This window comes from Heteronotia binoei, chromosome 3 (genome assembly GCF_032191835.1).
Source record: "Heteronotia binoei isolate CCM8104 ecotype False Entrance Well chromosome 3, APGP_CSIRO_Hbin_v1, whole genome shotgun sequence".
Lineage (NCBI taxonomy): Eukaryota > Metazoa > Chordata > Lepidosauria > Squamata > Gekkonidae > Heteronotia > Heteronotia binoei.
Window position 1 is genome coordinate 101885586 of NC_083225.1, and position 11944 is coordinate 101897529.

General features: G+C 39.6%; 1 protein-coding gene across 1 annotated transcript in view; it reads right to left on the reverse strand.

The window, feature by feature from the left end:
* Window positions 1–11309, reverse strand: part of IFNAR1 (interferon alpha and beta receptor subunit 1) — a 34592-nt gene extending 23283 nt beyond the window's left edge. Inside the window, exons 1-6 of the mRNA XM_060234311.1 lie at window positions 11033–11309; window positions 7749–7872; window positions 6065–6255; window positions 5075–5229; window positions 3410–3548; window positions 2743–2860 (exon numbers count right to left, since the gene is read on the reverse strand). Coding sequence (XP_060090294.1) covers window positions 2743–2860; window positions 3410–3548; window positions 5075–5229; window positions 6065–6255; window positions 7749–7872; window positions 11033–11096 — 791 coding nt within the window. The 5' untranslated portion in view covers window positions 11097–11309. The remainder of the gene's footprint in view (window positions 1–2742; window positions 2861–3409; window positions 3549–5074; window positions 5230–6064; window positions 6256–7748; window positions 7873–11032) is intronic.
* Between the last annotated feature and the right edge of the window lie 635 nt (window positions 11310–11944).

Consider the following 11944-nt stretch of genomic DNA (forward strand, 5'->3'; position numbering starts at 1 on the left):
TGGTATAGTCTTGGGGGGAGGGAGTACCAAAGTAATTAGAGTTATGGAAAAGGTGGTAGGACCAAACCCTATACTATTTATTTCAGGGTCTCTTCCACTGTATTGTAGTCTTTAAAATACTTTTGCTGTTGATCTCTCAGCCAGTGCTGATACAATGAACGAACCAGAGACCCTTTGGCTGTCATCTGGCTCAGTATTAGATCAATTCAGATGGTTTACTCAGACTGATGTGGACAGTGTTCTGTCACCTGTTAAACCCACCACTTGCTCCCTTGATCCATGCCCTTCCCGGCTGGGCTAATGGATGCAGCCCGTGAAGCTCTTCTAAAACAGAAAGGATATGTTCCTGTGCAGATGTGCTTCTAGTTAACTGACTTGTAGCACTATTCTGCCATAGCTGAAGACCACATACAAGGCCAAAACTAAGAGAGTGTGAACTTCCCTGGATGGCATTATCAATCTGTCCCTGGGTTCAGGGGTCTCCCTGGGAATGTTGAAGAAGGCAGTGGTGAGGCCTGTTGAAAAAACCATCGCAAGATCTTTCTGATCTGGCCAACTAAAGTTTTAAATGTGCTGTTCCTGAGTAAGGTGGTTGAACATGCAGCAGAACAGCTACAGGCTTTCCTGGAAGACACATTGGCCTTGGATCCATTCCAGTCTCACTTTCAACCTAGTCATGTTGGAAACCACCCAGAGCCCTGCTTGGTGGGAAAAGTTGAATGAATAAATAATTAAATATTTTAATTGTTTACTGTTGGTGTTATTAGTTGATGATCTGATCATTTTTTTGGGATTCCATATGTATTTTATTATTCTATACTGACTTTAGACATTTGAGACTTTGAAGTTGTATAGAAAAGACTTAAAAGCAACGAATACAAAAGAACCTAAGTTTTCAATGCATACCTCAGATTAGAAAAGGTACCATGAAATCTAAAATAGAATGTCAACCAATCCTTTGTACTCAGTAATAAAAACCAATAATTATTTAACCTTTGCTCTAAAAAAAGGCATTTACATTTCTAAGATTTCACCCATCCTCTCTCCTATGTTGGACATTTGTGGCATAATGTTTGTGGCAAAATAGTAAAAGATATCCAGGACTGTCCCCCATATTCCAATGGCAGCAAGGCAGTGGGTCAACAAATTATGGTTGACCATGTCAAACACCTGCTGAAAGATTTAACAGAAGCTAAGCCCATTGAAGGCAAAGATCCTGTGTCTAGGTCAGTATATTTTATAGTTCTGTCACTGAAAACAGGTGAAATAGCTCTATCTATATATTATTGAAGGAGACTGCAAATTGATCAGACTACCAGCAAATGGAATCTCTGCTTAAAGACAACGTGGGTGTGAACAAAGCTTGTAACCCATGATCCATTAAACCAACCCAACTAGAACCTGTACATGGTTTCCCATTTAGCACCATCACTTAACACTTTATCCTGATCCAGTGAGTTGCTTTCAACCTGGGGCACCATCATGTTAGTGATAGTAATCAACCACAGAATTCTTTGACACATGCACAAGCTTTAGGTCAATTAAGAAGCTTTTGTATGGTGCCCTATATGGATATCTGCTGAAGATGAATCTAAACAGAATCTAGTTCTCATTCCTTCAGGCAATGGGAAGGCTGCCTAGATGCATTTCATCACTGGCTCTTCATTATGAATTTGGGCTTAGCTCTGTAGTACCCTGTGCCTGGTACATCTTTAATTTTTGGTTCCATCTATTCTTCGAGGCCCGAGGGTAACTTGGTAAGCTTAACTCTCAGGGATTTTTATAAGGCCCCCTGACTCCAGCTCCTTGAACAGAAGTTATCTCTTCTAGATCTTGAGGAGGATTTTTTCCCTTCCTTGGTGAATCAATGTAAAAAATATGTGGCCAAACTGATCTGTGCTAGAGATAAGAACTATACCCATTTTGATGCTATAGGAATGTGTGCTCCACTTGTCTTGGAACTTTCATCTTAGGGGAGACTCCTTCCCTACTCAGAATTCTTGATTAGCCCAAAGTTATGCAGGAATGTTATGCAGTCATGATTTAATTGCCCCTTTTCAATGGTACTGCTGGGTCATCTCTCAAGGATCTCTTTCTCAGAGCGGCTATGTCTTTCCCCCTCCAGTCGGTGGACTCTCTTGCACATATCCTCTTGCAATGTCCTTATGGGCTTCAGCCTCGGCTAAAGTGGATTATGCTCAGTTTTAGTAAATGGACTATGTTCCCTCTAGTAGCATTAGAGCAAAAGGTTCAATTCCTCCTAGAGGATTTAGATTCTAAATGTATTTATTTTATTGCTCGATTTCTAAAGGCAGCAGAGAAGTTCCAAAGGGGGATGTTTTCAGGCAGGGATCTTATTTAAGCTCTCAAGTTTTATTCAAGCTTAGGTCTAAGAACAGGGGAAGGAAAGGAAAGGAGCTTTTGGAAAGGGTAACTATGCTGCAGCAATGCAAGCCACTATTCAAGGATGTGCAGAAGTGCAAAATTGCCCCTTAAAATGTGACTGAAATATCACTGAATGTCAATATGAAAGGATCGTTAATATGCATTTAGCTCACTTGCCTATTTGTATTTTTAGCCACTTATTTAATGTGGCTGGTCAAAGCAAATACCAAACCAGGACAAACTTATGTAGCAAGCTAACTTTGTTAGAAATCTTAAGCTGTGAAGATTCAATAAAGATGAGAAAATAGCTGGAATGTAAAAGTTAGAGATTAAAACATATGCAGTAATGATTCTTACTAGATCCACTGGACTGTGAAGCTTACTCTTCCATTATATAGGTCATCCCAATACAAAATGCACTTCATATTCAAAGCACGAACATGAAGGTTTGTGGGAGGAGCCAGACCATCAAAAGCTGTGAAGAGAAAATAAATAATTAAACAAAGTATCATAGAGTTGGAAGAGACCCCCAGGGTCATCCAGTCCAACCCCCTGCAAAATGCAAGAAATCCACCAATACCTCCCCCCACACAACCCCAGTGATACCTGCTCCACACCCAGAACATGTTCATTTAGATTCAAGAACATTGACAAAAACTACAAAGGGAACTACAATTCTATAGCAATCAAAGGCTTACAGGGTTTGATGTGGTGGCTGAAGTAGTGCCTCAATGATGCTTATCAACTGCTCCAGGACTTAAGGGGACTATGGGAGTGACCCCTGGAGCAGCACAAACAAAATGCTTAGTTATCTGTGAGCATTTCACAGTGCAATCCTAAACAGAGTTACACTATTTGAAGGCTATTGATTTAAAAGAATAACTACTTTCAGATTGCACTAGGAACCAGAAATTTTAAAGAATTATCAATTTTACTACAGGGTATCAAAACTGGGTGAAAAAAAATTAATTAGTGTGACACTATTGATTTGAACAGTTAAACTGAAAAATAAACCAAACGATACCTTTAGGTGTCTTTATACAGTACTCTGGGCTCCATAAAGCTTTATGATATTCTAGGTACGCTTTAACTTCCAAACAATAAGTAGTATCTGGCTGAAGATCAGAAAGGTTCTGCCCTGAAAAAACATCCTGGTATTTTTTCTGCAATGGAAATGTATGACTTTTTAAAAATTGTGACTGCTTTAGACATGTCTTGCTATAACAATTCAGACATGATTTTTATAAGCGATTACCCTTTATTGGATCAACAGAAGTAGTGCTGGTATTTTGTCAACAGAATGATTGCTGTATCTCCAGAATGGCATACATTATTGTAATTATTTATATGTTTTCATTTAAATACTTACACCAAAACCAGCAAGGAGATATCACCAAGTTTTCTGACACCTTAGGCCAATTGAGATTTTTTTTTCATTGTATAATGCACCTCGGTACCCCTTGGAATGCAACCAGAGAACACAAGGTATATTTCTATAGATACAGTGACAGCCTCCTCCTCATTTGACTCAACCTGGATCTGTGGAAAAACTTTCTGGCACTTCCTTCTACTATAATTTTATATTCCCCCATTTAGTACTTTTTGGTAACGCTCTTATTTATTGATAATACGGCTTTTTTTTTAGCAGGAATGCAGTTCTGGCTGGATTGGTATCAGAGGGTGTGGCCTAATATGCAAATGAGTTCCTGCTGGGCTTTTTCTACAAAAAGTATCAGGACAAACAATGGTGACATCAGGGCTATGACCTAATATGCAAATGAGTTCACTGTTGCCTAATATGCAAATGAGTTCCTGCTGGTCTTTTTCTACAAAAAACCGTGATAATACTGCTGATATTTGGTATATGATAGTGAATTTTTTCACTGTAACTTTTATCTTAATATGTTGTTAAGTGTCTCAGATTCCAAAATGGTAGAGAATACAGGGTATAAATCTGTAAAATAAATGAAATTTAATCATGTAATGAAACTTGATTGTAAGTAAGATTAGTTAAATTGTGAAAAAGTAGTACTTTTTCACAACTTGTGAAGAGAGCCAGTCTGATGGTGTGGTTACATTCGAGGACTCTTATCTGGAAGAACTGGGTTTGATCCTGGAAACCAAGCCCTATGAGGGACTTGGGAATGTTCAGTCTGGAGAAAAGGAGGTTGAGGGGGGACATAATTGCTCTCTTAAATTTTTTAAGGACTGTCACTTTGAGGAGGGCAGGGAGCTGTTCCTGTTGGCAGAAGAGGATACAAGTTGCAAAAGGGCGAGAAGGTACCAGCTCAATATTAGGAAAAACTTATAGTAGGAGTTGTTCAACAGTGGAATCAGCTACCTACGGAGATGGTGAGCTTCCCTTCACTGGCAGTCTTTAAGCAGCAGCTGGACAAACACTTGCTGGGGTTGCTTTAGGCTGATCCTGCGTTGAGCAGGGGGTTAGACTAGATGGCCTGTATAGCCCCTTCCAAATATATTATTCTAAGTGCCCCAGTTCTATGAATGCATACTCAAAAGTAAATCCCACTAAACTGGTAGACAAGGAGTGCAACATTTAGAGAATTAGCATTCACACCAAAGAAATAAACGCTACCAACATGAAGCATATATAATAGAAAATCATACATTATAGCATTTATGAAATGAAAACTGAAGCATACTAAATTCATGGAGAATAATGTAGCACCTCAGATTTTGATGAGTTCTTCCAGATTGCTAAATTGTAAATTAAAGTGTCATACTTCCACATTTGTTTTGGCTGGTCTGCTTCTGGAGGTATAATTTTGATGTTTACATTTCCATCTACTGATTCCAACAACACTCCTGGAGGACCAACCTGGGCTGCCAACCAAGATGACAAACTTAAGCACAAATGTTCATATTAATGATAGCTTGCAACATGAAGATATAGACTTCAAAAGCAAACAGATGACAAAATATTATCACTGGCATTATGCCATCTACAGATATGAGAATCTGGTATTAGTAAAATAATCTTTATTAAAATAATCCAATCAACACTTAATCCAGTATTATTAGGACTACCAGATCTTTTGACTGGAAAAAGTGACTATCTTTATGTGTCCTGAGACAAGATACCACTAGCATATTGTTTGTCCCATTCCTTTCTCTAACTCCTCCATCTTTCCTATGTGCTATGGCCAGCAGGACTCTGAGTAGATGCGGAATGATAATCAAGAGAAACAACTGGTGGGAAATGGAACATAAGGCACACAGTGGTGCTATCAGGAATGGAATTCCAAGCTACTAAAGGAAGTCTCCTGTGCAAGCACCAGTCATTTCCAACTCTGGGCTGATGTTGCATCACAACATTTTCATGGCAGACTTTTTTATGGGGTGGTTTGCCACTGCCTTCCCCAGTCATCTACACTTTACTCCAGCAAGCTGGGTACTCATTTTACCAACCTCGAAAGGATGGAAGGCTGAGTCAACCCTGAGCCGGTTACCTGAACCTGAGCCGGGATCTAACTCAGGTTGTAAGCAGAGTTTAGACTGCAGTACTGCAGCTTACTACTTTGCGCCACAGGGTTCCTAAGTAAGTTACTAAATGTTTGTAACTAGGCCTCAGAATTGCTTATAATCATATAACATGCATAAGACATGAGCAAACACAAACCAAATCAAAACTATAAATAAATAAGGAAGAGAGTTGTACCTGAAAGATAAGGAGAAAATTTTAAAGAGGCCCTTGGAGAACTCTCTTTCCCTGCTTCCACTCTGACACTCACATTATAATAACTTAAATAATCTAGTTTCAATAATGAGAGATCACATTCTGTGGAGATTACATTCTGACACTCCGGAATCACTGTCCAATTTTCAAAATTCTCCTCATGTTCTGGCATCCTGAAAGGCAATGTAGAAGTTCTCAAACAGTAAGAGTTGATAATTCCAGAGATAAATTTACTTGAGTCTTAATCTATAACCACCCAATGGCCAAAAACCTATATATGTCATGTTGCAACCAGTCACTTTGTAGCACACATGGATTCTGAAACGTTGTCACCTGATACCTCTTGCCTCTTTCTAGCTGGGTGTTATGCCATCTCACAGCAAAAAGTTGTCTACATGATCTGTTCAATCATTTCCCTACCTACCCACTAATTTATTTCCCCAGTTCTTCTTCATATTTAGCACATTACAGGGTAAAGGGGAGAGGTACTGGTAGCAAACCACCTTGCCCAAATTCATTGTTTCATCCAGTTAGTTACATTGCTTCTCTGAGGCTAGTGGATGGTAACTTGTGCTCCCCAGTCTCTACCTGTCTAATTCTGCAAGGCAAAGTTCTACATAAAAGGAAAGAAAATACCTTTGGAACAGGGACAACCCTCTCAGCCATCAAACAAAGTGAAAGAGATTCTCTCAGACTAGAAAACCAAGAAGCAATAATAGCATGGGAATTGAAATAGTCTCTCATAGACATAACACCCTTTCCTCCTTAGCATACCTCCAAGAGCAGCAGCTTCTTTGCAGCAAATTACTTGGGAGAGCGCTCAGCATCTGCTAGATAGATAGAACTCACAGGATCCAGCCAGCCAGGTTACAGAGGTAGAAGAAGTACTGTGCATACTGTGATGTTGTTCTTATTAATTGCAAATATATTGTGGAAGCTAAGTTTGTATTGTGTTTGAAACTTGGTCTTAAAATGTCTTCCCTAAAGACCCCATCCTGAATTTCTGAAGCTCATCTCTGCTTTAAAAAAAAATAACAGCTGCTACTTATGAAAATAAGGAAAGTCTAATGGCACCTTAAAGACTAACAACATTTCTTTCAAAATGAGCTCCTGTGAGTCACAGCTCACTTCTTCAGATATGTGAAGAGGAAATCAGGGGAATTTTTCAGGAGAAGACTGGGTAGATTGCAGAGGAAGCCAAGATACAGAAGCTTAGGGCTAAATTACAGTTCATCAAGAAATTCAACACCATGTTAACAGAGCCTGGGATTTCCTTCCTTACAATGATCTCTAGCAGCTCCAAAGGATCCACATCCTGAAAATTTAATTGGCTGTTCATAACACATTTTATCACACCGTAACCATGTACCAATTTTCACTTAAGCAAAGTAATAAAGTTGGATAAATAGATTATCTGTTTCAACTTCTGACCTCTCTTAAAATCCATTATGTGTAACTGCTAATTCTGTTCATTTATGACAGGATTCACACTTAACCTTACCTCCCTTTTCAGCTTATATTGATAATTTTGCATTGTATTCACATTGTTTTATTTTGTCATGACAAACTAACATAGTATCTTTTGTTACTTAGGGGTATTCCAAAAACATCAGCAGCTTTTGTAAACTCTTGTTAACAGTGAGTTAAATGGAAACTGGTGGCTTACTCTTCATACTGTGCTGAAAAGGTTACAATGAGTCCACATGGGTTTTCCCAGTCCCATTTCAGAGTGATGTTTGTGTTAACAATGTGTACAGTAACATTCTGAGGGGGCTCCAGACATGTTGACCCTATAGAAATTTGAGAGAGAAACAGAACGTTATGTTCAAAATTTGTTCCACTATGGAAAGGTGCAGTGGCAGACTATAACTAAATGCATTCAAAAAAGTTAAAGCCACTCCTTCAGCCACATTTCATGCAACAGACCACTCTCAATATAACACAATAAGTCACCCAAGCACAAACCCGTGCTTTCCCAAGTGTAACATGCAAAACATCACTAAAAGTTCTGGTCCTAAGCAAGACCTCATACGACCAAGAGCTCACTCAACTGCTCTAAAATGATAGAACCCAATGAAGGACTATTTTAGTCCCCCAGGATGCTCATCTGCCAACTCCAACAAAAACAACATATGCAATTGCAGAACAATAATCTGTTAGAACACCTGTTTGACTTAACCTATAATCTAGAGTTCTTTCCCAGTTCAGCTAGAAAGTTGCTATAGCTGGATGAATAACTCTCTTAATAAATGGACCAATCTGATTATATCTGCATTCCGCACAGATTAATTTAATTTCGTTCCCCAATTGGTACGCAAAGCAGCTTACATCATTCTGTTCTCCATTTTATGCTCATAACACACCATTGACATAGTTTAGACCAGGAGTGTCAAACTCATTTGTTAACCTCTATCATGTCCCCCCTTAGTCAACTCTTTTCTAAACTGAAAAGTCCCAGACTCTTCAGCCTTTCCTCCAAACACATAACCATCTATTACTTTTTCCAGCTCTGCAATGTCCTTTTTGAGATACAGTAGTCAGAAATGTACACTACACAGTATACCCAAATAAGAGCACACCATAGATCTATATAGGAAATTACAATATCAGCCATTTTATTCTCAATTCCTTCCCTAAAAATCCCTAATATAGAGTTTGCCTTTTTTCACTGCTGCAGTACATTAGGTGCAATTGACTCCTATTTTGTTCAACTACTTGAGACCAACACAGCTACCTATTTGGATCTAAGTACATTAGGTTGACACTTGAACTGAACTATCAATGATGACTCCAAGATCTTTTGACCTAACAGTCTCAGCCTATAGAAGCTGGAATTTTTTTGTCCCAATGTGCATCACCTTACAGTTACTAACACTGAACTTCATTTGCCACATTGTCGTCCACTCACCCAGTTTATGGAGGTCCTCTTGGAGTTCTTCACAGTCAGCCTTGGTTTTCACCATCCTGAATCATATTGTCATCTGCAAACTTGGCCATTACACTACTCACCCCAAGTTCCAGATCATCTAGGAGTAAATTAAATAGTACTAGCCCTACCTATCCTTGTAGGACTCTATTGCCTATTTCCCCCCATTGTGAAAACTGTCCATTTATTCTTACTCTTTGCTTCCTGTCATTTAACTAGTTTTTAATCCATAAGAGAACCCATCCTCTTATTATCCCATGCCTGCTAAGTTTACTCAGGAGTCTTTGGTGATGTACCTTGTCAAATGCCTTCACATTTTCCACAGTGAACATAGAAGCAAAAAGGTCATTGAGCTTCTCTGCCCGCCCCATCTTCCTTCAGCAATCCCTCTCCTAGTTTGTTTTTAACTACACACACACACACATTATATATATTCCTCCAAGGAATACCAGGGTCGCAATACAAAAACAGGCAATGGCAAACTGCCTCTGAACGTCTCTTGTCTGAAAATCTCACGGGGTCACCAAAAGTAAGCTGTGACTTGATTGCACTTTCCGCCATCATTGTTTATAAAAGCCAATTTTAATGTTTTCTAATTGTTCACCACCTTGAGGACCCTAACTGAGCAAAAAAGCAACATACAAATGTTTCAAATAAATAAATTCAAGAAGTAAAGGAAATCCAAAGAAAATTTTAGTTTGGACCCAAAGGACCCAAGTGAAAAAAGCTACAGTCTAAAATGGACAATGCAAGGGTAAGGAGGAATAAGCATAGACATATGTAAATTATGTGTAGCTAAACTTGGTTACCATTTGGAATGAAGATTAAGGCAATGAAAAGGTAGGTTTTGAAGAGGGATCTGAAGGGAGAAAAATAGCACTACTTATGTTCTACAAGAAAGATTCAGTTGAATAGCCATGTTGGTCTAAAGCAGCAAAACAAAGTTTGCGTCCAGTGGCACTTTTAAGACCAATGAAGTTTTATTCTGACTATAGGCTTTCATGTGCACACACACTTGCATTCATGTGAAAGCTTCTATCCAGAATAAAACTTTGATGATCTTAAAGGTGCTGCTGGACTCCAACTACATTCTACATGTTTATTCATATGGTAGCTGTAGAATCTTTTTGATTTTTAAATAATGAAGAACTCCTGGAGTACTCAGCACAGCACAAGGTTCAGCAAACAGCTGCAAAATATCACTATTAACAACTGTGTCTTTGCACAACTCTTCATGTCTTGTCCTTGTGCTAACAAGGGAAACAAGCACTAATAAACCAGTAAGGGGGCAGTCTACAGGATGCAGAGTTCTACAGAAGCTCAAATCTTGGTTTTGCCATTGCTTTCACTTCTGCTTTCCAGTGGAATTATGCACAGCATTATTAGTAAGATCTCATTAGAAAATCACACCCACAAACACCCACCCAGACTCAAACATATATCCAACTCAGCATCCAGAAAGTCACCAAACCAAATCACATGACAAAGGCAGCAAATCAACATGGGCCAATTGCTGGAAGTCTTAGCTTACCAACATGTACTACTGCTTGATTTCTGAATCAGTACATGCAGAAAAGCGACTCTTCTTCCTGTTTTTACAAGTGCCCCCTTGTAAAAACTTCGATTACAAAAACGAAGACACTTGGCAAGGCCATATGGGAAGGCTGCGTGTTACCATAACATTTGATCTTTAGGTAGACACAGCACAAGTACTATTTCTAGCACCTTTCGAACCCAGTGCTTAACCCTTTGCCTTTATATGCATAATTATGAATGCTGGCTGCCGTGAGCTCTGGCCCATGACAGCTGATGTTACGAAGAGTCTGCAGAATCGTGTGGCCCCTTACGAGTTCAAGCTCTGCCCAAGACCGAGGCTTCCCAGCAGCCAGCCCAAGCTCCCTCCTTCATAACTGTCTTCTCTAACATGCCTGTTTTCTTGCTACCGATAGACAATGAAGCAAATACTCCGCCCCTTCCTTCGCCAGCCTCAAAGGTGGAGAGGGATCCTCCCTTATACAGCTTACCTGTGTTGGAAGGAACCATTCTAAGCGTTGCTACGACCACAAGCAGAGCGCGCGCCGCTGTCATGTCCAGCCTTCAGGGACAAAGGCTCTGAAGGACCGAACGACTACCGCCGCTTCCACGCCACCTTTACGGCGTAATTGAGAAATAAAAAAAAAAGGGAACCGACTACACCCACACCACCGCTACAGCCCCCTTCCTCGTTGCACTGAGCCTGGCGACGCATGTGTAGTCTCCTGACTTCAGTCTTCCACCCGCCTCATAAAGGTTAGAATTTCCGGTGAAAAATAGCCATTGCGTCGCTTCCCTCTCGGTGGAGGGTGGTGCTGTTCTGTAAAGGCGGGCTAGACTCGTGTCTCTCTTGCGGTGGAAGTTAAACTGGAAAGTCAGTTTCGTTTTAGGCTTTAAAAAGTACGAGACAATCTCCAATTGTTTATTTGCAGGAAGGAAACGATAGAGAAGATTGGAGACTGGTGTACCTATGTCTGTGTAGTAACGCACACTCACCCGCAGAAGCACAGATCGCAATTTACGTTCTTTCGAATTCTGCTCAATTATTGTGGAAAAGCTTTTATGCAGTGTTTTTTAAAACTGCGAATAGAGCTTTAGTATCTAAGGAACAACCAAAGTTATTATCTAGGGTTACCATAAAACCAAAAAAGACATTCCCAACTACTTCAAACGTGATCAGTATGATAAATCTCATTTTAAAGACTTCCTACTACTTAAGCTGTGATAATTGCTATTAACTAGAAATATTGCTATTAACTAGAAATATGCCTAACCTTCCATCCCAAAGAGGACATTTTCATCAGTTTTCTTTTTCCCCAAAAGAGGGTGGACACCAAAAAGTACATGTCCTTTAAAAATAAGACATCTGGTACCCTATATCGGGGTCCCAACCTTTCTCTGTC